Source organism: Macaca thibetana, chromosome 8 (genome assembly GCF_024542745.1).
Source record: "Macaca thibetana thibetana isolate TM-01 chromosome 8, ASM2454274v1, whole genome shotgun sequence".
Lineage (NCBI taxonomy): Eukaryota > Metazoa > Chordata > Mammalia > Primates > Cercopithecidae > Macaca > Macaca thibetana.
Genome location: NC_065585.1, coordinates 80,050,001 through 80,074,730, shown reverse-complemented (window position 1 = coordinate 80,074,730; position 24,730 = coordinate 80,050,001). Strand labels below are relative to the sequence as shown.

At 35.6% G+C, this 24,730-nt stretch overlaps 1 protein-coding gene across 3 annotated transcripts in view; it reads right to left on the bottom strand.

The window, feature by feature from the left end:
- The window catches only part of LOC126961713 (cytochrome P450 7B1), a 206,887-nt gene that overhangs the window by 2,100 nt on the left and 180,057 nt on the right, over positions 1–24,730 (bottom strand). For 2 of the 3 annotated variants that reach the window (XM_050802329.1, XM_050802331.1), the window contains exons 5-6: positions 15,688–15,863; positions 2,284–8,275 (exon numbers count right to left, since the gene is read on the bottom strand). In XM_050802329.1, the coding sequence (XP_050658286.1) occupies positions 7,988–8,275; positions 15,688–15,863 (464 nt within the window). In that variant the 3' untranslated portion in view covers positions 2,284–7,987. Of the gene's footprint in view, positions 1–1,147; positions 1,191–2,283; positions 8,276–15,687; positions 15,864–24,730 lie in introns of those variants that run through there. The other variant, XM_050802330.1, reaches the window with a different exon arrangement.

Below are 24,730 nucleotides of genomic sequence, written 5' to 3'. Positions count from 1 at the left end.
TTTCCGATTATGAGAGAGACTCAGTTTTTGTACCTAACTAGTCAAAATAATTAATCATGCATTAAGTAAGTACAGCTACATTTGCCATGTGCAGTCTATTTCTGCAGTAGTGCTATGGTCAAAATTCAGATGCCAGGCTGACTGAGCTGCTGCTCTCCATCTAAGATTTTGATGAAAGGAAATGATTTTTCTAAGCAGGCCTCCACAGAAATGTGAAGAGTTGGGAAAGAAGAAATGATACTCTCTATTAAATGTCTGATGTATTGGGAAGCAGGGTCAGTTAATATCTGCGTCTAAATAACTTACTTTAATTTCCTTTGGAGAAGCATCAGGCATACATCTCTTTAAAGTGCAGATTTCTTAAGAGAGTGAAGTTAAGTAAAATCTGTAATTATTCAACAAATTAAGCTCCTTTAAAAGTTTACAAAATTATGGTTTATGAAAGCAAAACAATTATTTGGCCTATGGAAGATGTGGGTAGCTCACATACTCAAACTATTCCTGCTACTCTGTTGGATTTACAGCATGTTGTCCTGTGGAGTAGTTGATGTGGATGACTATCCTCAAAGATCAAGAATTAACTAAGATCTTGAACTGGTGAAGTTCTAGGACCACTCCTTAATTTAATTTTCTGCAAGCATTGTTTAGTCCGAGTACCTCCTTCTTGAAAAATAAAAACTATGTTTGTAACTTTCCTTTAAGTCTAAACTTAGTTCAAAATAAAAAGTTTTTTAAAAATAAATGTGTAATTGCTCAGCACGAAGGAAGAACTACCACATGTATAGTTTTCACTTATAAAAATTTCAGTGATTACAAATACTTTTAACGGTATTCCATTTGATAAACAAAACAAATACATTTATAAAACTTTAAATAAACTCATTAGTCCTTGGAATTATGGAATTGAAGTAATTTCATTCAAACCTTAATTTTAATATAAAAGACAAAAGCATTTATTAAAAACTTTGGTATCAGGCAATAATGACACAGATTTTTTGTTAACTATGATGGCTAGTTCTTAGAAATAAAAGTTATATATAGTAAATATTCTCTTGCACACAAATAAGAATCTCCAACTAATATGTTTCATGTTTAGAAATGTTTCAATTTGACTCAATGATGAATCATTAGACAGTGATACCTTTACCTGTTATTTCCATTCCTCTAGTTTCTCCTATGAGCACAGTTTGCTGTAAGGGAAGTAAAATGCTTCATGATTATATCTCTGAACATTTACTTTTGGTGTAGTCTGTGATATATCGTGTCTCTCCTTATAAAAGTAATTAATTAACAGTAAACAATATCAAACACTTTTCAAAAAACACAGCACAGCCATTGGTTTTTTTTTTTTTTTATCCTGAAAAGAAAATACACATTATTATTCACATGATCATTGCTAATTCTGGAAAGTTCTGCAAATTTTTATAAGTGTTTTCTAGAATAAAGTTGAAAGCAAAAGATAATTATTTCACAGGTTACCTATTTAGTGACATAATTTATCCCAGTTGGTAAATAAACAATACTGAGCTGACTAGTTCAAATGAACAGGAACACCTTCTAGCCGACTTCTCAGTCTCAGGCCAGTTCCTGTAAAATGTTAGTGACTCACACCAGTGTCTCTGAGAAAAGCCCAGTGTCCCAGTAAAATACTGTATATAGAGTTACTAAAAACCCACATTTCATTTTCATCACCAGCATTCTGTAGTATATGCTTTATTTACAATTTATTTTAGTTTTATGAACAAATAGAATACTGTCCAAATATTACTCAGCTTTATTCATTATCTGTGGTAAAGTGAAGAGATCTGCTGATGACAAAGATTATATCTACTGAAAAACTCTCTCCCATTTATTGTGCTTATACTTCTGTCCACACTAATAGTGATTATTAAGAATTGTAACCTAGCAAGGTCAGCCTGCCTAGAATAAACATTTAAAAACTTAGTGATATTTTTTGAGTTTGTTATTTTACAAATAAATAATAAGTTAAAATATATTGAAACATACTCTGAAATAGTTAGTGTACTTTCAGGAGAGTATCAGATGATAAGAATACATGTGTATGGGGGCAGAAAATGGAGATGAGGAGATATTCAGAGAGCAAAATTATTTTCCAAATAATTTTCTTTTGTAATCAAATCTTCTGTTACCCAACATGTTCCTAGCAGGACAATAAAGAGACACAATCAGTCATCCTTGCTTTGAAAGTTAATTTATTAAATTTTTGTTGTAAATTTTAATAAAAATTTATTAAATTTTGTTGTTTTGTTTTTATGTACTTAATGTACATAAAAGAACAGTAAGTATTAGACTTGCAAAGTACTTGCATTTCTTACCTGACATCTTTTAGGACAATTTGATTCATCGTAAATCCACATATATGTCATTTTAAAATCAAAGATAATATTAAACAAATAATTTCAGAAAATTGTTTTAATAATATACAGCACTCCTCTTTCTAAAAATATTTTAAAACATAAGTATTGACAAATTATTACTTATATTAAATTGTGTAGAGTTTTTCATGTATTAAATTTATCTTACTCTAGCAAGTAGTATAAACAAACATTTAAGCCAAAAAGTTCAAACATCAATGATCATTGATTTAGATAAACAAATGAAGTAGAGTAATAATTACTTTAGATAAATACTAAAGAGTTTTATGTGATCATTCATTATAATTTAAAATAGTGCTACAATGTCATCTTGGCTTGCTAACTTTTTCTTGAGTATGTTAAATGAATATCTAATTATGCAATGCAAGTAAATAATAGTTTGCAAGATTGGCAAATTTAACAGGTTAAAAAGTGCACATTCTAAGGGCATGTAATTCTTGTTCACATAATTTTTGCCATTCTTTTATACTAGGATCAAAACCTAGATAAATTTTGTGCTTTGATCTTCGAACAGTTTTAAACTTCTACTGTTAAGTTAGAAGTTGCTTGCAGAAAGTGTTACCCAAATTATTTTTTATGATAAAATAAGCATTAAAAAATGTAGCTTTTCAGTATGGAAACTCCTTTGCCTTAGTCTTGTGACCCAAAACTTAATTATAAAATGAAGATGAAATAAGGAAGTATGCTAGGAAAGCCAAAACAAAGCAGATAAAAGTTTTCTTCTAGGTTGCTTATAAGCATTGCTGATTTAGTGACAGGTAGCTTTTTCTTAATCGCTTCAGGGCTTTAGTTTCTGCCAACCGAGCATTTCATTACTGTTGGTCATTGATATAAAACAATATCTTGGGTATTAATTATTTATTTCTTTTAATTCAAAACTTAGGTGAAGCTATAAAAATGAAAAGATGGGGCGCGGTGGCTCATGTCTATAATCCCAGCACTTTGGGAGTCCCAGGCGGGCGGATGACCTGAGGTCAGGAGTTCGAGACCAGCCTGATCAATATGGTGTACCCTCGTCTCAGCTAAAAATACAAAAATTGGCCGGGCGTAGTGGGGTGCCTGTAGTCCCAGCTACTCAGAAGGCTGAGACAAGAGACTTGCTTGAACCTAGGAGGTGGAGGTTGCAGTGAGCTGAGACCACGCCACTGGACTCCAGCCTGGGTGACAGAGCAAGACTCCATCTAAAAAAAAAAAAAAAAAATGGGATTTTACAATATACAATACAGTTTTAAAATATTCTGGAGCCTCAATGACTATATTTGGTTTTAATTATCATGTTATCAAAATACCTGTTGTATATATTTTTATTGTGTATAATTATACATAGTGATTTCTTATTACAGACCATTACTTTCATGGAAGGCTAGTTAGAACTAGTGATAAATCAGAATTTTAAAATAGTTTTAAAGAGATGAATTTATCACTTACAACTGCATTTATAATAAATTGGTTTCCTATGTGTTGTTTTCCCTAACAAATAGTATGTTCTTGAAGGGGAAGGGCAATACAATGTCTAGCATCAATCATATCTAGAACAGAGAAAATGCTCAATAAATGTTTGGTTGAATAAATGAATAATGAATTAACAAATGACTATAAAAAACGATTCCCTTTAACAATACATAAGAGCAATTTTTTAAAGGCACGACATTGTTTAAGTATCTTCATTACATTTTGCATTGGTATATTGCATTATCCCATAAATCCATACATGTTACTGTGTTTAATCCTTATAATGAACCCTGATGTCAAAGGGCCTTATTATTTTTATTTTTCAAATGAGGACATTGAAGCACTGAGAGGGAAATTGTTTAATAATAAGCCAGTTATGTCGCAGCCAGAATCTGCATCTTTTAACTGATTTATCCAGGACATTTTTTTTTCTATTTGTAAACACTATTTAGTTACTGGATTTAAGACTGTCACAAGACTCTCAATGTTTTGTTTTGGTTCTACTATTCATTCCTTTTATATAGTCTTTTCTCAACCATTTCATTTATTCTTACTTTACATTTCTAAATTCCTGTACACATCTCCAATTATAAAATAAGCAGAAATCGGAATGGAATAATTTCCTGTGTTCTCTGTGCCTTAACATCACAAAAGTGTACCACTAAGTTGAATTTAAAAATATGGTAGAACTTCCACTTCAGGCAACATGGCAAACTAGACATCCAAGTACAAAAAGGACAGACTATGCTTTGTGGTGGACTAAAGCGTAGGGCCCAGGGTGTGTGTGTGTGTGTGTGTGTGTGTGTGTGTGTGTGTGTAAAATCCAAGGCCTTTGCATAAAGCCAAGAACTTGCAGAGACAACATACTTAGTAGGTGAACTAGAAAGAAACTTTGCTCCACAGAGAAAACTGTCAGTATATTTGCCCGCCTCAATCTTAGCTCTATGTAAAAATAAACAAATGAACCCCCAAATATGTCTTCTTTCTATTCCTAATAATAGGGTTATATTCTACCTGATTTAGGGCTAGAAACCACAATACTCCCCACTCCCAGATAATCAAGCTGAAATTTTAAGGTGATTTGAGTTTGGTAGTAGTATCAGCAGTCTGACAAATGCAAATACAAATTCTCTCTTGAGAAATGAACTTTAAATCTAGGTGTAAAGATTTTTCAGAGATAAAATTCCAAAGAACATGGGCTCAGTAAACAAGCCATCCCAGGTAACAGAGACAGAAAAACACATAAACTACAGAATTAGATCCACAAAACACCAACGATTTGGAAATATCAGATACAGAATCTAAAATGTTTGCTTCATGCAGTTAAAGAAATGAAAAAGGATGTTGAGTTTATAACAAAGGTACAAGATATTATAAAAAATAACCAGCATATATGAAGAACAAAAGGGAATTCTAAAACTGAAAAATGTAATCATTGAACTTAGCAAACTCAGTGGAATGGAAAACGTGAAGGTTGACAAGCTGGAGGCTGACACTCTGACTCAAAATCAACCTTGGTGACTCTACAGAATGGAGAGGATTGGATGGCTCTGAGGATGGGACGTAACAAATTTAGAACATCTGAGGGAGAATTAAAGTTATCATGGAATAAATGTGTGTGTGTGTGTGTGTGTGTATGGGTGGGGCTTGGGGACAAGGCTTTTAGCAGCCCAGGGCTGAGATGGTTAGGCACAGTAGTGTGAGGATAGGTGACAGAAGAGCTTTTAAGTTCTGCTTTGGCCTTTCTCCCACAACAACTGTCCCACTGACAGTGTCCATCACTGGGTAACTAGATTATCAAAACAAAATGTGTGCACATTATGGAATGCTATGCAGCAGTTAGAAGCAATAGATTAAATATAATTGTATACTATGTATATGCTACAGAAATATGAATATATCTTTAAAATCACAGCACTTCATAAGAAAATTTGGAAGGATAAAACTTGCAGAAAATAGGTACTCAATATATATTACATGAAAACAGACACATACCAAGACATACATCAAACATATTAGAATATTTGCCTATGATATTAGGAAAGGATATGAAAGTGGGTATTAGGGACAAAACAGAAAAAGTAAATAAAGCCAGAGGGGCCTTGTTAGAACCAACTATAATTGTGTATCATGAACTAAAGAGTATAAGCAGAATGATCACTCAACTCTATGAACCTGAAGTTAAAGCCAAAAGAAGGAAAAAACAAATTCAATGGATGAATTGGACAGAAGATTAGACACACTGTTCAAAGAAACTGGAAGAGACATCTAAAGAAATTATGTGGAGCCTAAGTTGTAGATACAAAGTGTGGTGAGAAAAGATCAAAGGATGTAGGTAGAGTGAGGGGACCTAATATACAGTGGGAGAACAGTAATATTCACAGAGAGAATGGCTGAGAAGATTCCATACTTGATGGGAGACACCCATGCTCAGACTCAAGAAGCAGCAGGACATGCAAGCATGAGAAACAGAAAGAAACTAAGAACATCAAAGGCAAAGAGGACACGTTAAAGTAGCCAGAGAGAAGAGACAGACTACCTATTGAGTAATTAAACTCACTAACGGCTATCCTCCCAGTAACAAGAATGGATGCCTTAAGAACGGGCAATATCTTCAAAGTGTTGTGAGGAAATAACTGTCAATCTAGATTTGTGCATCCAGCAAAACCATCTTTCAAGAATGAGAGTAAAAATAAAGACACCCTCAATCAAGCAAAAATAGAATTTGCACCAGCAGACCTTCACTGAAGGAACATTCAGAACATGTACTTCAGGAAGGATAAAATACATACTATACTATCTTATTTACTAAATAAATATTTTGTAAATATTTTCAGTTTCCTTTTCTCAAAACAGTAGCAAATTTCTGAAATATTAGAAATTCCAATTAATGAAGCATGAATTAACTGGACTTTATTACCTGCCTTGCCTGCTTATATATTGCATCACCATTTATGCCAGATGCCATTCATATGGTACTCTGATATCAGAATCTTTGAATCACTGGGCTTGGTGGTACATGCCTGTAGTTCAGGTTCCCAAGGGACCAAGGCGGGAGGATCACTTCAGCTCAGGATTTGAGACCAGCCTGGGCAACACAGTCAGATACTGTCTCAATTGAAAAAAAAATCTTTGAATTATTCACACCACAATGCTGCATGTGTCATATGAAATTACACTGCATAACATGATGTTGTAATTCAAAATAGAACACATGAACTCCAAATCCAAAAGGTGAGACATCAAAACCAAATACTACATCTACCTTCTCAGTTTATATACATGGAAGCATTTAGGAAAGGATTAATTGCAATGTTTGCATAACCTTTATAGTTTATACTAAAGCCAAATGCTATAATCAATGCCGTAGTTATTTCAACATTTGCTCCCATAATAAACCTAATACTAATGTCTAGGGCAATTTCTGAATATATAATAGGTTCTGTGTTTTCTTATACATTAAATCTTATCAGTATCTAACTTGGACATGAAAGGTCTTAAATGACAAGAAATTTTGTTCTATCGAGCCATAGTATACAAAGTAATGAGGAACATTTAAGCATGATTAAATACTGAAGTGAAGTTGAAGCATTTAGTCTACTAAAAAACTCATTTAATGCACACATATCCTGGAAATATAGGTATTATTGATATTATACTTGAAGGGAACATTTTCATCCAGTGCAAGTCACGGAAATTTAATTTCCTTCCTCTGTGAGAATTTGGACTTTGTTACACTGTGTCCATTTCCAGCACAATTTTCTAGTAGTTCGAAGTGTAATTTTACATATTAGAGAATAATTTGAGTGACTTAAATTCCACAGTGCCCAGTCTATTGGTGTGAAGGTACACTTATTATAACACGTAAAAATCACAAGGAGAAACTAAAAAAATAACCACAACCCTGTTTTGAGCTTACCCTTAAGTTGATTTTGATGTCCATTTTCATGCTACCATCCTGTTTTATATTATGATAGGCTTTGTGACTAAGGACAAACTGGACTGATATCAGATCAAATAGAAATTAACACTTTTTAAACAAATAAAGCAATTACATTGGCAGAAATTAAAAAGAAATAGATGAGCTTAGGATGTTTAGGGTAATTTCGATAGATTTGTTTTCTGTCCTTTTAGCTTCTCTAAGATTTCACTTTGTATCTAAATAAAACATCAGAATCTGGATACTGAATACCAAACAACAAGCGGTTGTAGTTTAGTCCTATGGGTTTATCATCAATTATTTCTAAATCAAAATAAGTTAAAAGTATAACCAACAACTGCTTTATTTCCATAAGTGCAAAAAATCGGCCTGGACATTTGCTGGTTCCAGTTCCAAATGGCATTAGGTAACACTTCAGCTTTTTCCCTCTTTTGAAAAAGGTGGTTTTCTTCTTACCATCTTCTATAAAACGATCATATCTAAACTCCTGTAAAAAAGAATACAGTGCTAAATTAACATTTTACATGAGATAGTTTGAGTTCAAGTCCACAAAGTTGCTAGCTCTCTCTGCCTGTCTTAAAAAGCTCCTTTTAATCAGGTGAACAGCAGAAAAAGTTGACTGGGTGCAAATTAAGTATGAACTTTCAAAAAACTCAAGTATTACTAGGAAATTACTTCCGCCATATCAAAGTGAAATATGAAAAAGCTGTATGACTTTTTTTCTCCGCTTGTATTTTTCTCCTAAGCTGAGCTTCCCAAGTATAGTGTCAATATCTCTATTTTTGCTCCCTAAGGTGCGTCCTGACATACGCGCACTTGATTATACCAATGTTGGATAGAAGAAAAGGGCTCCGGTGAGACCGCCATTGTTACCCACGTCTGATGAATCCTAACTAGCCACAGGAGGTGCCTAACTGTGGATTCCTAATTTGAGTTTCTCTTATCCCTTCCCCACCAGCTACTGATAGATGAAAACTATTAGTTTAGGATCCAGTGCTGATGTTTGGAATAAACAAATATAAAATAATAAGATTCAGGTAAAACACTAGAGAGGAGCTAAGCCACAAAATCAATGTTTGTTTTCTGATGTTGTAGTTAATTTCTTCCATGAAAGTTCTATTAAAATCAGCTCTTTTTGGGTTTACTCTAGGGTGGCAGGTGTTTCTGATGTGTTTTCATAAATAAGTTATATTACTTTGTTACAGGAAATCATGGGACTGCTTTACTTAGGGTGTTGGGCCTGCCCTCTTAATTTTGCCTTGCTGCCAAAGGGTTATGGTTCAACTCTCACTTGAATTTCTTAGAGGGGACTGAGTGACCTTATTTAAGCCTATGGTGAATTAAGCCATTGATTAAATTAATGTCTGTGGCTTGCATGGAAACGACCAAGTATTTCCTGTAGTTGGTGCTCATTAACATTAGACTTGCTCACATACAACTTTGATATGAACTACATGAAGTCAAATGCAAAAAAGTAGGTCAGATCCAAAGCATTTCAGGTTAAGGTGAAAACCTTGCAATATGTGGATAGATTCTGAATTCATCACAAATGATTTAATTTTCTCACTCAAAGCCAGTGTTGTTAAGGACAGTGAACCATTTCCTTTAAAAGTATTGGGTTTGTCCTTATTTATGTAGAATACTTATTTTGAAGAGTAGTTGAGCTTAGAAAAATTCTAAGTAGTTCCCATTTCCTTCCGACTTGCAAGTGGATGCAATGATAATGGCAAAATTTATCTGCATTTTTATAACTGCTCAATTCCTGATAAATATTTTGAGCCCTTTGAAATGTGTATTTCACCATAGTTCTGGGATGTATCCAAACAGTATCTAATCAATGCTGAATGAACAAGGACACCCTTTGTTGACATACAGGGTCACTGGAGATAGAGTTACTAAATATAACTCTCTCCTGGTGAACTTCTTCCATTCCTGGGACTCAGGCTTGCTTGCCTGAGCTTAGTCCTGCTGCTTCCTCCTTCATGCTGACCAATCTGAGGAGATTGGCCCTCTATCCAAGAGCTCCCTGCCTAACCCAAATCAGTTTAAGTGAGCTTTGCTATGATATGATTTGTTAGGAAGCCTCTCACTGTAGCCCCACTAGTTAAGCCAGCAAATGCAAAATGAAAACTTAGCTTGGATTATGACTTTTTAGTGTCTTGATATCATACATAAGCTAGAAATCACCGTGGTTTTCAGGTTCCTCTTTGTGAAAATGAATGTGCTAACCTCCGAGAGGCCCATGGTCAACACATGATGCAGGAGTGCTCCTAACCCATGACCTTCAGCTAGTGTTTATATTCAGTGCCCTCAAATTTCTACTCAACGAGTAACACCATCCCTCTAGTTTCCATGACATTCTATTCAATTTTCTCATAGTAAACATCTTAGAAATTCCTATTCGGTTGTTTATTTTATGAAACTAAAATGGAAATGGCCGCTGTCTTTAGCTCTGTGACCACCACCAAGTTCAAAGGGCGCAGGAGCATAAATATATTTTTGAGTTAAAATTTATTTGCAATTTGCCCTATTGCCTAGGCATGGAAAACCTAAGCAAGAACCAATGTTAAGAAGGGCCTGTGTCAGCTGCTAGGGATATAGTTTTGTTTTAGCTGAAAAGGGAGCGGGTATAATAATTTCACCACTGAGATTCTGGGGTCACAGTGACACAGAACAAACATACAGGAAGCTCAAGATGTATCCATTCATTTGGAAAAACTTAATCTTGGAATTCATCGAGCTGATTGAAATTCTTTACAGCGACCATAATAAGCATGGTGCTTCACAATTAAAGACAGTCAATTAAATGGATGAGAATAGAAAAATCACAAGAGAAGGTATAAGACACAGAAGTTCCCCATTGTTCCTCTAATGATAGTTGCAGTTGACTCCTCAACATTGTTCTTCTGGATAAAATGTGTCTAGGCACTAATCTTGGTAATCGCACTGTTCGGGTCTCTGACTGGTTTGGGATAGAATTGTGAAACAATCTGGTCAGTGCTACAAGGGAAAATCTATGGGGACATCTAGGAGAAGTCCCCTTTTTGTGAAGAAAATAAAACAAAAATAAATGGTTGATTACCTTTCCTCCTCTGGACCTCATCATGTGTGACTATGATGTCTGGAACTGCTACCAAGCTAAAGACAGAGCTAACCTTCAGGAGATGGTAGAGCCTAGGAGTTTGGAGCTATCACATTTTCTTATTTATCTCTGTATGTGTAAAGCCTTCAACACAATGCTATTCCCATAGTAGAGGTTCCATATATGTTTGTTGAATTAATGAATAAATACATGAGAAAAAAGTATATTTTAAAACCATTTTCAAGCTTTTGAAGAAAACATAGATATTGAATGAGTAAATAAATATGTAGAGTATGATGAGTTGATGAATATTCAGTGTTTACAAATAGTAGAAAATTGCATAATATTGAAGCGCTAGAAATCAAGTTTGGATAGAGGACACAATTTTCTGGATAGAGAAAAGATTTTGGTATTCGTGACAAAGGAAGATTGCATAACACCCTAATTTGTGTTCTCCAAATACTATGTTTAGTTCAGTTCAACAGATTTTTTTGGAGCACTTCCTGTATGTAAAGCATTGAAGTTACAAGGCATAAAACATGGTCTTGCTGAAGTAGGTGACACACAATAGGATCATGTCTTGAATCCACTCAATTCATAATTTTGGGTATGGGAATATAAATTAGACAAAAGATATGATTTTCTTATAATAAAAAAAAGTCAGTGTTTTGAATGGATGGCTAAGGGGCTACACTGTTGCCCCTGGAGGCAAGATGGCAGAGTACAGAAGTCCCTTTTTATCTTCATGACTTGGGTTCAAATTGGCAGTGTGCCGCAGACAGTTTGACCAGCTTGTCAGAGTGTGCACATCTCTTCCTGACTCTGTGTTTAGGGTCTTCACATTAGTAACATGAAATTGGCCAAGGGGGTAGTTTATACCATGAAAATTGACAAACACTACAAATCAGGGCTCAGAGCCCTGGTTTACCAGCACACTGATAGTTCCAATGTGGTAAGTAGAATTGTGAATTTGTTGGTATGGCAAAAACCTTTTCTCAATAGGAAGCACCTGACTATGAGAAATTAGCTATGTGAGTCCCTATACAGCAAGCTTGTAGGGGAAGGGGCCTTTTTATTTCTTTATCACTCACTATACCCATCAAAGTGATTTCTAGATAGTAAATAATTGATATGTGTTTGTTTCCTTTAAGTCTACTAGTTGCACAATCTCTATTCCATTTGGCAATACAGATAAAAAATTATTGAGAGTACCTCCTCATCTGTCATGTCATGCTAAGAACAGTGGCAATAATCAAAATAATAATTGGTACCACAATTCTTTTAGTGATTTAGAATTTTTTCAAGGGCTTTCAAATTTTTTAATCATTTTATTATCTCTACAACTCTAAGAAGTAGATAGGGCAGAATTGCATTAGGTTAAACAAAGAAGATCTTTCATCTTCAGAGCTTTTGGGGGATCTTCCAAAGGCTTTGGAATTACATTGTTATTTCACCATGTTTCTTTACCTACATGGTTATATAATGCATTGCCACCTTAAATGTCTGATCTTTTCTCCCTATGAGCCCCACAATGTCACCACGTCTCCCTTTATCCCTCAGCACCTCTGGACCTAGGAAAGCCAATGAACAGATTTAGATTTGGTCTTCTCTATGGAGCTTCTATATAGCTCCAGTTCTGTATCTTGTGTGGCTGAAAAGAAATCATCACTATTTACTACTGAGCCACCTGAATGGCTAACATTACAATAAGTTAAGCAACCAATATTCAGGGAAAGAATAATTCCTAATATAGAGGGTACATGTTGGCAGCTTATAGGCTCAATTGAGTCCCAAAACACCTTTTATTTATTCCATATTGTATTTTAAACTTCATTTTTCCAAATATTTAAAAATTCAGAACTTCACCCAAAAGTCTATTTTTTCAGGTTCTTTTAAATAAAAAATCAAAATGACTTCACCAAACTAGGTCTAAATGCTTGCAAGAGCTGAAGGCTAGTTCAGAAGTAGCCAGCGGTCCTATTTAGATGTCTCCTGGCATCTCCTTTTGCCACAGTACTTAACACTCCCAATACTATTGCTATATTTATACACAAATCACTTCTTTATTTGATCTATTTAGGCCCAGTACATATGTTAATGTGCAATATCTGTCCTGATTTAAAATTATAACTGAAGCATATTTTCACTTTAAGTACATTTATCTATCCAAGCATCCCCTTATTTATTCAACTTATGTGTACAGCCTCCTGTGTGCTAGACACTGATAATACAGAGATGGGAATGACATAGTCCTTCCTCTTCTAGAGCTTACAGCATATGGAAGCAAGGACAAGTAAATAAATAATTGCAAAATACTGTGTGTTATACCCCACAACAAGGGTACACACAGGCCACAGTGTGAGCAATGGCAAATTCTCTGAGGAATGAGGTGGAAATCAGGCACACTGTCAACGAAGAGGTGATTAGGTGATTCCTGTGGAGTAATCTGGAGCCTGCTGGGTGCACAAATAAGAAGGGGCATTCCAGGAATAGGGAGATGCAGATCCAATAGCTCTCAAGTATGATGGAAGACCATGGCCTGTCTTTGGAATGCCAAATATTAGAGTCTTTTGGAGCTTGGAAATTCTGAAACCATGCCTTGTTGGGCTGGGAGAATCTATGTTCTGCTGAGGCTTTTGTCTCTCTGTCTTCCAGGAATAATTATCCCTGTATCTGCCTTCCTTATATTTTTGGCCTAACACCTATTGCCTGTAATCAACATCTGAGGCTTGGTTTTCTCATTCAAGGTGTGTTGGATACAAAAGGCAGGTAGTGATGAATGTGTCTCTGATGAGCTCCTGAACCATGCTCTCAGCAACAAATGGCTCATGGTAGACTTTTCTAGAACTATCTCCTTTTCTTTACTGTCAGTATATGGTGGCTTGGGATGGGCATCTATTTTAAGGACATCTATAGCATCTACTTATTGCCATATGAAGTTGTTAAGAAACAAAGGAATAATCGATATGTCTGAGAGTGGTAGTCACTCAGAAAATGTTTATAGAATGAATAAGACCTTCCCAAGTTCTATAAAACTGGTTCTGAGCTATATCATTTTTTTTCTGTGCCAGGAATTATCAGCATTCTCCAACTAATTTCAAGGAAACAATGTGTGACAATAAATTAGCTAGTTTATTTTAAAATTAGTCAGGCATAATTGGCTAATGTTAAATCTAGTAAATAATAGAAAGCGTTCATCAACTCAAGTTAAAGCTACTCTAATGATGCTAAATCAGTATTCACAATATTGCAATTTTGTTCTGCCACAGATTTTTTATGAGGCAAGCCCTTCTGATTACTATTTGATTTATTATGTAAAGTCTGGGCATTGCTATTGAGTATTCCAAAAGAAAAAAATATAAATTAGCATACTTTCGATTTTTAACTTTTAGTTTTAAGTTCCTAAAAGTCTAAATCAAGGTATTTTCCATCATGAGGGTAGGAAATAAGAGGAGTCCAAAGCATAGTGATATAAAGACAGCGGTAATCTGGTAAACATTTATTGTTTCTTGATAACACTAACGTTAATTTTAACATCATGATATGAATAATAAACTTAATGACTAGTGGAATAATCACATAATGAAAATAGTAAGTTGAAGTTAAATAAATGCATAATTGTAGATAAAAATAAAAATTAAAAATATTTTCCAGATATTGGATATTGGCTATTCATTTGCCCTGTTTATTGAATATCCATTTATGTATATAATTTTGTCCTCCGATATTTACAAAAGTGGAGATAAAGCTTGTTGTTTGCAGAATGTTCCTTCACTTGCTAATACTCTACAACCTATTTGTTATTGTCATTCACACAATGCCCCTTCCTTCTGAAACACACAGAAACTACATGTACACTCCCCCACACTTAAGTCATTCACCTTTGCTGCTGAAATAAATGCAAATTTTCTAATTGTATTTGAATCTGCTCTCTTCTTGTTAATTTTCAAAATTCAACAACATTGTAATTCAGCCTGGATGCAAAACATCTAACTTAGCAACTAGATTTAGAGGTGGTCCACCTATGAATTGCTCAAAAAGAGCAGCAAAGCTTCCCTTTGAAAAAAAGGCATTTTACACACAAAAACTGCTGCAGCAACATTACTTCCTGAAAAACACAGGCAGAATAGAACTGCATTCAATTTGCATGCAGGTGGTGAATCTCTGAAGTGGTATTAAGGGATGAACCAGGGTGGATTAATTTCCAGTCTTTGATATTCATTAACTCCAGCTTCAGAAAAAAACACAAGGAGATGACACAATTACCCTCAGAGCTTCACCCATGAGCAGCAGCTTTACAATCTCAAAGTTCATAATGCCATACTAATTGATCAAGAAGGGGCACATACCTTTTGTAAGAGGTGGAAAAGTATATGGGCTTAACTACAGCAATGATACTATCTGACTTTGGAACAGTCAACCTCACTTTGGAAACACTTAGCAAAATAGTTATCATCATTTATTCTCTAAGCCACCTTAGCTAGCCCTCCATGGTTTTCAGTAATTCTCCACCAAGCAAAATACAATTTTGGCCAAAATGTAATAGTGGCCAAGGCGCAATGTCCATTTCATTTGAAGCAACTAGCATTTAGTCTCATCGCTATATTTCTCTTTATAGATCATGAAACCTTTCAAAGATATCCTTAGGGAACACTTTAGTAAAGAGGAAAGCTTTCTTATCAGGAGGAAAAACAGAAGCCATCAAGCTGTCTGTTTCCTCTTCTGGAACAAAGTGGCAAAAGGAAGAGAGAGGGATGGAAGAGGAATGTGCCTGCAGGATCTAAGAAGTAGCAATTATAGGCTTGATGTTTACTTACCTCTGGAGCTTCAAAGATTTCAGGGTCACCATGTAGGATTGGAGGAAAGATGGCTACCAAGTCTCCCTTTCGCACACAGTAGTCCCCGGTCTCTGCACTGAGAGTCAAATCCTCCTCAACAAAACGAATGGTGGTTGAATATGAAGACAGTCGTAAAGCTTCAAAAATGGTGCTTTCTGAAGGAAAAAAAAAATGATAGCTTATTAAGATAGGGCTGTTCCTGAAAAGTGCTCTCAGTTTGCAATAAAAGCTCATGACTAATAGCGTTGATTGAAAAGGATACTGTTTCTTCATCCCATACATTGAGCACCAAGAGGGAGCCAAGGGTGGCTTTGCACAGGATGTGAGCAGGGGCGGTGGTCTGGTTCCAGCAAGGCTTAGGGGCATCTTACAGGTAGAAGGCATCAGTGTTGTACCTGGGCAGAAAGTCATTAAGATTTTGTAGGAGAGGATGATCCTGCTAGAGAGGAATGTTGTGTTATGGGTATACATGTTTGAAATTAAAACCATATCCCAGTTAAAATACACAGCTGGTGAGTCATTCCACAAACCTTTAGAACTCTGATGCTTTAAAGCGAGGCTTAGCCATTTAATAACCACTTAGGCAGTTAATAGTAAAGTAATTGTAGTAGTGCTTTCTGAGACAGCTTAACACTTAATTTCTTTTATGCTAGCTGTAAATAAAATGTGAGTCAACATTTGCTGGAAAATTTTAAAAAGGAAAACATTTTTAGAGGATTCAGAAGAAAACCACATTTTCCTCAGCATCCAGGGAGAATAACAGGCACCATCATATCCTGGAAGATTCCAGAAGCCGAATGTCCTTGCTTTCCCAATGGCCTTCACCTTTTGCTCCTAGCACGACAGATTTTATGGCTAATTTCCGGCAATTTATCCTGGCAGTTTGAGGAGGAATTCCTTTGGGAATAATATGCATAATTTGCATAAATCATTCTGATAGCATGCATATCAGCGTGTAGCTCCTGTCTAGGTCTGTATCTCTCTCTTCATAATCAAAACTGACTATGTTTCCACCAGCGTGAATGGGTCCTAGAATATAAAGCTTGATTCTCTCTAATCAGCAATGTGAAAAAAAAGCCCCAAATGGAGTTTTTTCCCCCTTCACATGATAACAAATGGTCGTGTTTATGACTTGCAATTTAGAAATCACACACACACACACACACACACACACACACACACACAGAGCCCAGTTTCTCAGTGTTCGGTAAAGCTCTGAAACACAGAGTACTCAATTATTAGATTATTAAAGGCAGGCCCATCCGTGAGGGCTTGCATCAGCCAAAAATAAATGTTATTTCAGTAAAATTGAAATCTATGCACAGCCTGCATAAGGCTATCAAGTAGCTTTGGGTGCTTTCTCCCAGGAGGTTTTTCCTTAAGCATGCATTTGTCTAAAGAAATGAGGCTGCGGTCAGCTTTGTGTGGCCAGTGTGGTGATTCAATGTGACGTACAGTGAGGCAGTGCATATTCTCTTGGACTGCCTTCGTTATTATAATCAGGCAGAGTCAAATCGGTTTGTTGGTGATGAGGCCAGAAAAGAACTTTGGTTTTGGAGCATGGGGTCTACTGCAGATAGCCACAAGGCACCTGACACGATGGATTTCAGCTGGCAGGGCACTAAGGACCAACGTTTCTGTGGTGAAAAGCAAGGGTCGGCCTCCCATGTACTGCTGCTGGCTCTGTTGGAGCAACAATAGCACAGCATCATTTTAGCTTGTGGTGTGAAATGGTAGCTGACATATGTAGCAATGCTGTTCACCCAAGTCCAGTAGGGGTGTGGGAAGAAGAAACACAAAAGCAAAATAATTGTGGGATGGCTGCTGTGACAGAGCAGGCATGTAACAGTCCGAATAACATGGTCAAATCTGATTGGCTGATGTGCTCTCGGGAAGCATGGCAGCTTGCGCCCACCGCAGTATCACAAATGACAATTGGGCAAGCATATCTTATGTAGAAGTTAATCACAATAATGGAGCGCAAAGTGTGGCTTAGCGGTCAGATCGTAAGTGACAAATCTGTTTTACCTTCCAGTACCAGTTATGTGTGCGAGATGAGGTTGGCTCTCGCTCTGAGCGATCATGCCGATAATCATTAGACGACAAAAGTAATGAGTTGCGTTATTATCAACAATGGAGAGTAGAGCTTACATGGCTCTGCAGAATAACATCCAGACACAAAAGCCAGCAGCTTTTCCACCAGCCCCAGTACAAATGCAGGCAGAGCTATACGTTGAGAAGAATGACAACTGCACAATAAAAAAAATTGCAGCCTCTACTTGTAGTTGTCATAGTTGAGCAGACACCAGCCAGTGCCACTGACAGACCAGCTGGGCCCTGGGAGGACTTCCATGCTGCACCAGGAGGTACAGTAAATTATCCTGCACGGTAGAGCAACATCTGCTTCTGTGCTAGTGCCGAACAAACAAGGCAATTTAAAGCATACCAAGGGATAACCAAGCAACAAATGAACATGACCCTCATTTTTTCCCCCTTCTCACACATGAGGTGCTAAACTTCTTTGTGCAAGCACTCCATGAAAGAGAAGCCAGGTTTTTATTTGATAAGGTGTTGTCAGAGAGATTTTACATGTTTCCAAAATGGAAAGAAAAAGCTTATAGTATTGTTATTCTTAGAATCTTCCCCCTTCTATCTTAATTTCTTTTATACCAAAGCTAGCACTCAGTTCTCAATTCGCTCTAGAATTAAAAAAAAAACTTTCCATATACTTATAAATATTCAGTCTTTAAACCTAATTTGCTATACTTAGTTCACATGCCTTCAAGCATTTGTCTTCCAATTTCCACTGAATAAATGCGTACTAATGAGAACTAGAGCAAGCTGCTGAGGCAAAGCTGGGTGACTTGGGTCTGGCCTGCCACCAGCTTGTGATAGGCGGGCAAATTGAGTTAAAATGAAAAGTCTTGTCAGCTGAAATTCAACATGGTAGCCAAACAGCAAGCTGTCAATCATCCAGCCAAAACAGGGGACTGCAGGTAATAAAAGGTCATTGTGAGTCATTAATGCACTTGGCTTTCACATGGAAGTTAATTTTAATTAAAGAAGATCTCTATCTGTAAATGTTTTATAAAACTTATTGTGTATAATGGATTGTTAATTTATACTAACATTTAGCAGGTAATAGGACTCTAATTATTAGAATGCATTGTCGAAAAATGGCCATCAAGAACGCAAATATTTTGAGATAAAATTTACACCAGGCACCGCAAGGTGCCAACAACTGCAACTGTGATTAAGATAAGGCTGCCTGTGAGTTGTTAAGAACTGAGCTTTACTGACCGGTATACGCTAGGAAATTGGATTACAAAATTCCCTCTACGATCTCACAATTCAGAGCATGCACTACATTCTTCACCTGGCTAGGGAAGACTTCTTTCTCTTTTCAGAATACAAAATTATTTTGGTTAAGTATCCCTTCTAAGTGAGATGCCAGGGAATGTCTTGAGCTAAAATCTTTTACAACACAACTGTGAAGGAAAATAACAAATAAAAATTTATGGTTAAAAAAGGCATATACATGTTCTCTTTTGCTCTCAGTTCTCAATTCTGGCTCTAATAAGGGACGGATGATTCTCATTTGCAGATTTAAAGCACTAAAGCAGCTCATGACAATCAATAATGCATGTTACAATGCAAAAACAAATAAGCATATCTGGGTTTCTGCCTCACACTTAGGCCCTGTCTGTATATGTGGAATGAATGTACTGTGACATGGCCAGGCTGTTAATTTGGGTCATCTTAATGATTGGTGCAGGCTGGCATGCCATTTGATTAGCCATGGTGATCAGAGGATAGCAGCAATGGATGGAGTGAAATGAACAGCCAGGCCGTGCTGCAGTCACTGGGGCTGAACACTGGGTGATCTTAAAGAGAAGGTGGTTGTAAAAGGGGGAGAGGGGTTGGATATGGAGGTGGTGTGCTCTGGAAGGTGTGATGGAATGGAGTGAAGCTCATGATGTGTGTGTGTGAGTGTGTGTGTGTGCATTTCTACATAACTATCTTCAAGACAGTTGAGAAGTTAAATAAGAAATTGTGATAATCATATAATTTGAGGCGAAATAATTAATCTTTGGCTCAACAATTGTATATCTTAAGTAAGATTAAAAATAAATCTGAATTGGTACAAATGCCTATCTTCACTCTGCATCTCAGACACAGTCTTTGGTTCACAGATAAAATACAGACATGTAAATTCAGCGTTCATATATTCCATAAATGTTTATTAAGGCCCAACTCTGCTCGGAGCACTGAGCCGCTGTTGCTGGTGTGAAAAAGGAACACAGCACATGGACTTGGACTTCATGGACAATGCAATCTAGGTACTTCAAAGTTGGAAGATACATATAAACAGGAATGCTCCAGAGATCCTACTGAAGATATTGCACAGTTGCTTTTATTTATTTATTTAATTCACAAATAAAAATTGGATATATGTATGGTGTACAACTTGATGTTTGGAAATACACATACATTCTGGAATGGTTAAGTCAAATAATTAACATATGCAATTACCTCACATACTGATCAGTTATTTGTGGTGAGAACACTTAAAATCTACTCCTTTGGTAATTTGATACTACACATTTTCTAACTGGATAACTCCAATGGTAGCATTCAGAAAGTCCATTTTAGTAGAAAGCTAGTTTTCATATTGAAGTGAAATTTTCCTCCTTTTAATTTCCACCCTTTATAAAACACACAGGCCAAAAAAGTCTAATCATTCTTCCACATAACAACACTTTCAAAGTATGTAAAGCCAACTATCATGCCATTTTCTAATTGTGTGTCAGAGATGATACATTGTTTAGCCTTTGCCATACTGGATGAATTCAACTAGTCAATCTGCCTCTTAAGACTTGGCACAACCAGGTGTGTACTATTTTAGTTGGAAAAGTAGAGAATTATTAATTTCTGTCCCTAGACACCATGCTTCTATTACTATTTCCTGCTAGCAGAGGAGCAACAGATTTTTGAAATAATATCACTATTGTTTTAAATTTTCTGATATCCCAGAGATTATCAGCAACCCTGGATGCGCATTAGAATCACCTGGGATTGTTTAAAAAAATAAATGCCCCATTCCAGTCTAATGGAATCAGAACCACTGTATTAACTAAAACCTTTCAATTAGAGGCTTTGAATCTTGGCTGCACATTAGAATCACCTAGGGAGCTTTTAAAGCCATCAGCCTGCACCCCAGACCAATGCAATCAGAATCTCTAAGGGTAGGGCAAGGTATGCAAAGTGTTTAAAGCCTCTCAGGTGGTTCCAATGAGCAATCAAGGCTGAGAACTATTGCTGTAAACCCTTTTCTGCTGAGTCACATTTCTCATCCTATTCTTACAAAGTTGATATTTAGATCTAAATACAATAATTTGCATTTTCATTAAAGTTGTTTTTCAATCCTTTCACATTCTGTTTCCAGCATTCATTATATTATCCAACCACCTTAGCTTTGTGCTGAGCTGAAAATCCGATGAACATCAAAATCATTATTTTTCACTTTTTAACTGCTGTTTCCTTATATTAGATAGAAAATTTTCACTATTTACATCCCTGAGTTTCTGATGTACCTCTTTGTAGAATATCCTTCCCTCACTTCCTCCAGTTAGAAGTTCCTAAAGTTATATCTTCTGTAAATCCTCATCAGAAGAGAGGATGTTGTTAAACTTCACTATTGTCTGAATTATGTAAACTTTTAAGCTTTCGAATATACAATTATTTTATAATATTCAAATGAGCTTTTTCAAAATAACACCCATAATCTTTATAAATATACCACACTAATGTAAAATGTTCATAAGGGAAACTGTGGGAGGGGGTATACAGGAATGCTCTCTATTATGTTTGTAATTTTTCTATAAATCTGAAACTATTCTAAAATAAAAAGTTCACTTATATTAAAAAAAATACACACAAGATTCTAATGTGAACCTCTAGCTCTACCCTTATCCTTAAACCCAACTGCATTTGAGAATCAGTAATACATATCTTATAAAAAATAGTGGTCAAGGTCTCCAGTCCATTTCTAGAGCATTTTCTTCTGAGGTGACAGTCATTATAGGTAGGCATTAAAGTTAGATCTGGCATCAACTTCTGGTTCTGCCACTATCTAGCTGTATGACTTGCGTTAGTTAAGTCATGTTTCTGAACCTCATTATTCAATAATTGAATAAAAATACTTGACAATTAAATAACCTAATATACATAAAACAACACAGTGGCAGGCACATATTCAAATAATTATTAATATTATCATTCATAATATCTTATCTTGAAGCTAAAAATTCAGCCAACTGTATGATCCTCTGGCCCATGCTGCCTGATCTTGCCCACATGCACATCATGCCTGACTTTGTAGAACTGAGATACAAAGAATTCCTCTCCCCTGTCAGCTGGGATAATGAAAAAAGATCTCAAGGGCTCTGGTATCCGACAGACCTGAGGGGAAAAGCATGGGTATGGTCAGAAAACCTGAGTTAAAGACCTGCCTTTCTCTTTTATCACCTCCATGATCTTAGATGAGGTATTTAGCACCCTGAGAATTTTCTCATCTGTAAAAGTGACGAAATAATAGCTGACTCTGTCCTCCAGAGTATCCTGGTGATGATGACATGAAACAATGTCTATAAGATTACTTTGGAATATTGAAATCGTTAATATATTTAACATGGATTGTATCTAATGAGCATTATTATTTGTTATTAAAGGACCTTAGTATTTTCCTTTCTGTATTCCCGTCCCACACCAACTACTCACAATTGGCTTCAAATCTTTCATCAAATTTCGATGTGGACTCACTGCAAGCTCACACTTCTAGAGTTATAATTTATAATATTCTTTTTAAAAAAGTATTACAGATTTTGCCCAGTTCCAGTTTTAAGGCATCTCCCTTTACTTTAATATCCCACAACTGGACCATGTTTGTAACTTTTCTCAATTTGAGAATATGTCACTGAACAACATTAGGTGTCTGCAATTCACCTGAGCCATGTGACAGTTTTAATATACCTTGACATTCTAGAGTATGTTTGCTCTTTTCACCGGTGAGTCATCAAAAGAGCGCTCCTATGAGGTAAGGTAGACTTGAGCATGATGTTCATAAATAATTGCAAATGAAGAAAACAATATAAACTACATAGGGACATCGCAGAGGTTAAATGTCATTTGGTGATAACAACAGATAACATTTATTGAGCCTATACCGTGTACCATTATACTAAGTTATTTATCTGTTATTCAAATAAACCATTAAGAAGTGGTATTCATCAAGGTTATTTGCAACTGATTTATCAAAATTCCAATTTTGAGAGCTTTTACTCCTTGCATTATCTTTTTTTCTTATCTTTGTCTTTCTGAATTATCTTTTATACTTTTCTTTTTCCTATATCTAAAACCTGCAGTTCTAAATACTAACTCCACCCCAGATTTTTTCTGGGATAACTGAAAAATTCTTACTTTTCCCTCAGAGTTTCTCAAACTTCCATTCTATCAGCAATTTTTTCCTACTGAGATTTAAGTGCCAAGTAACAGTTACTGAAACCTCATATCTACCAACTTATTTTAAATTTTCATTTAAATGTAATTATAGAGATCTTAACTAATTATTAATAGATAAAATGTTTTACTGAGGTCACGATAAGAAGAATCTTAACAAGATACATAAATATAGAAAAAACGTAGAGTTGTTTTCTTTGCCTAAAATAAGAGTAGAATAGTTTTAAAGAGAGATTCTGAAGAGCATTGAAAAAAGGACAAATCTATCATAACCTCTTACAGCAGATGATTGCTTTAAATTACTTAAACAGACTTTGGCAGTTCCTTTTCTCAACTCTGCTTTATAATCAAAGTGTGCTGACATGCAAAATTTCTGTAAAAAGAAGAACATCTTTTCTCTTTGCTGTAATAGTGCCAAAATCCTACTTCCTGGAAAAAGTACAGCAATTATTTTGTCATTGTTATCTTTGTTCCTCTTATAATGATAAAAGTTTAATTTTTTTAAGACATTGCATTTAAACTACATAAAACTGTTTCCTAAAGAAGACAAGAAGAATAAGCACATACACACATACCACGTGGCACGTGGTAAATATTTGTGTACGTCTTGCCTTTGCACATATAGTTCATGCTCTTTCAATATGGAGAAATACAACTGAGCTATGACTATCTGCAGAGGTTATTTGTTATGTAACTAATTCACAAATAAGTTTGCTCTGATCTGCATAAACCTTCTATCTTTTGAAAGAAAAAACATACACATTATTTTCTAGATCACAGTCGGCCCCATCATTTTAAATTCTCGTAATGAACAGCACTGGCCTCTGCTGGTAACCGAGGTTGTGATGAACCATCCAGGCTGCTGAAGGTACTGCCTTTATCTAGGTGGATCTAAACTTGCTTGGGATTTTTGTTGTTTTTATTCATTCATCAATGATAGGAGACTTGTAAATTTATGAGGGATCCAACAGTGAAAATCTCTAGCTCTAGCTATGGGCTTAAATGGACTCAGATTATAACTCTGGAATCTGCCATTTCTTCTGGTCTAATAAATTTAAATGTTTCTGCTTTAATACTGAAATATAAAAATGATTTTTTAATAGCAAAAAGTTGAAAGTAAAAAGAGAGTGGATGAATTACAACTAGATTTTTTAAGAGTAATAACTATACAGAACACGAACACATATTCCTTTTAGTGTATTTGCCTTACTTCCCAATATGTGTCATCTTATTCATAAAATGCAAGGGAAACTGCTTGAATATATGGGAAATGCAACCTAGATCTTCATAGAAATTATAAATATGCCAGAAAATACTGTGTATCCAACTGGAGCAACTACCCCAAATTTACACAAATGTTCCGTATTTGTTCCCCAATAATTCTGCAAAGAAAAATAAAAGAGCATTTGTATTTTAGTAATGTCGAGGTTTTTTTTAAGAAAATATAAAATGTATTTGATAACCTACGCTAAAGACACAAACTACAAGGCAACACATTTTTCCT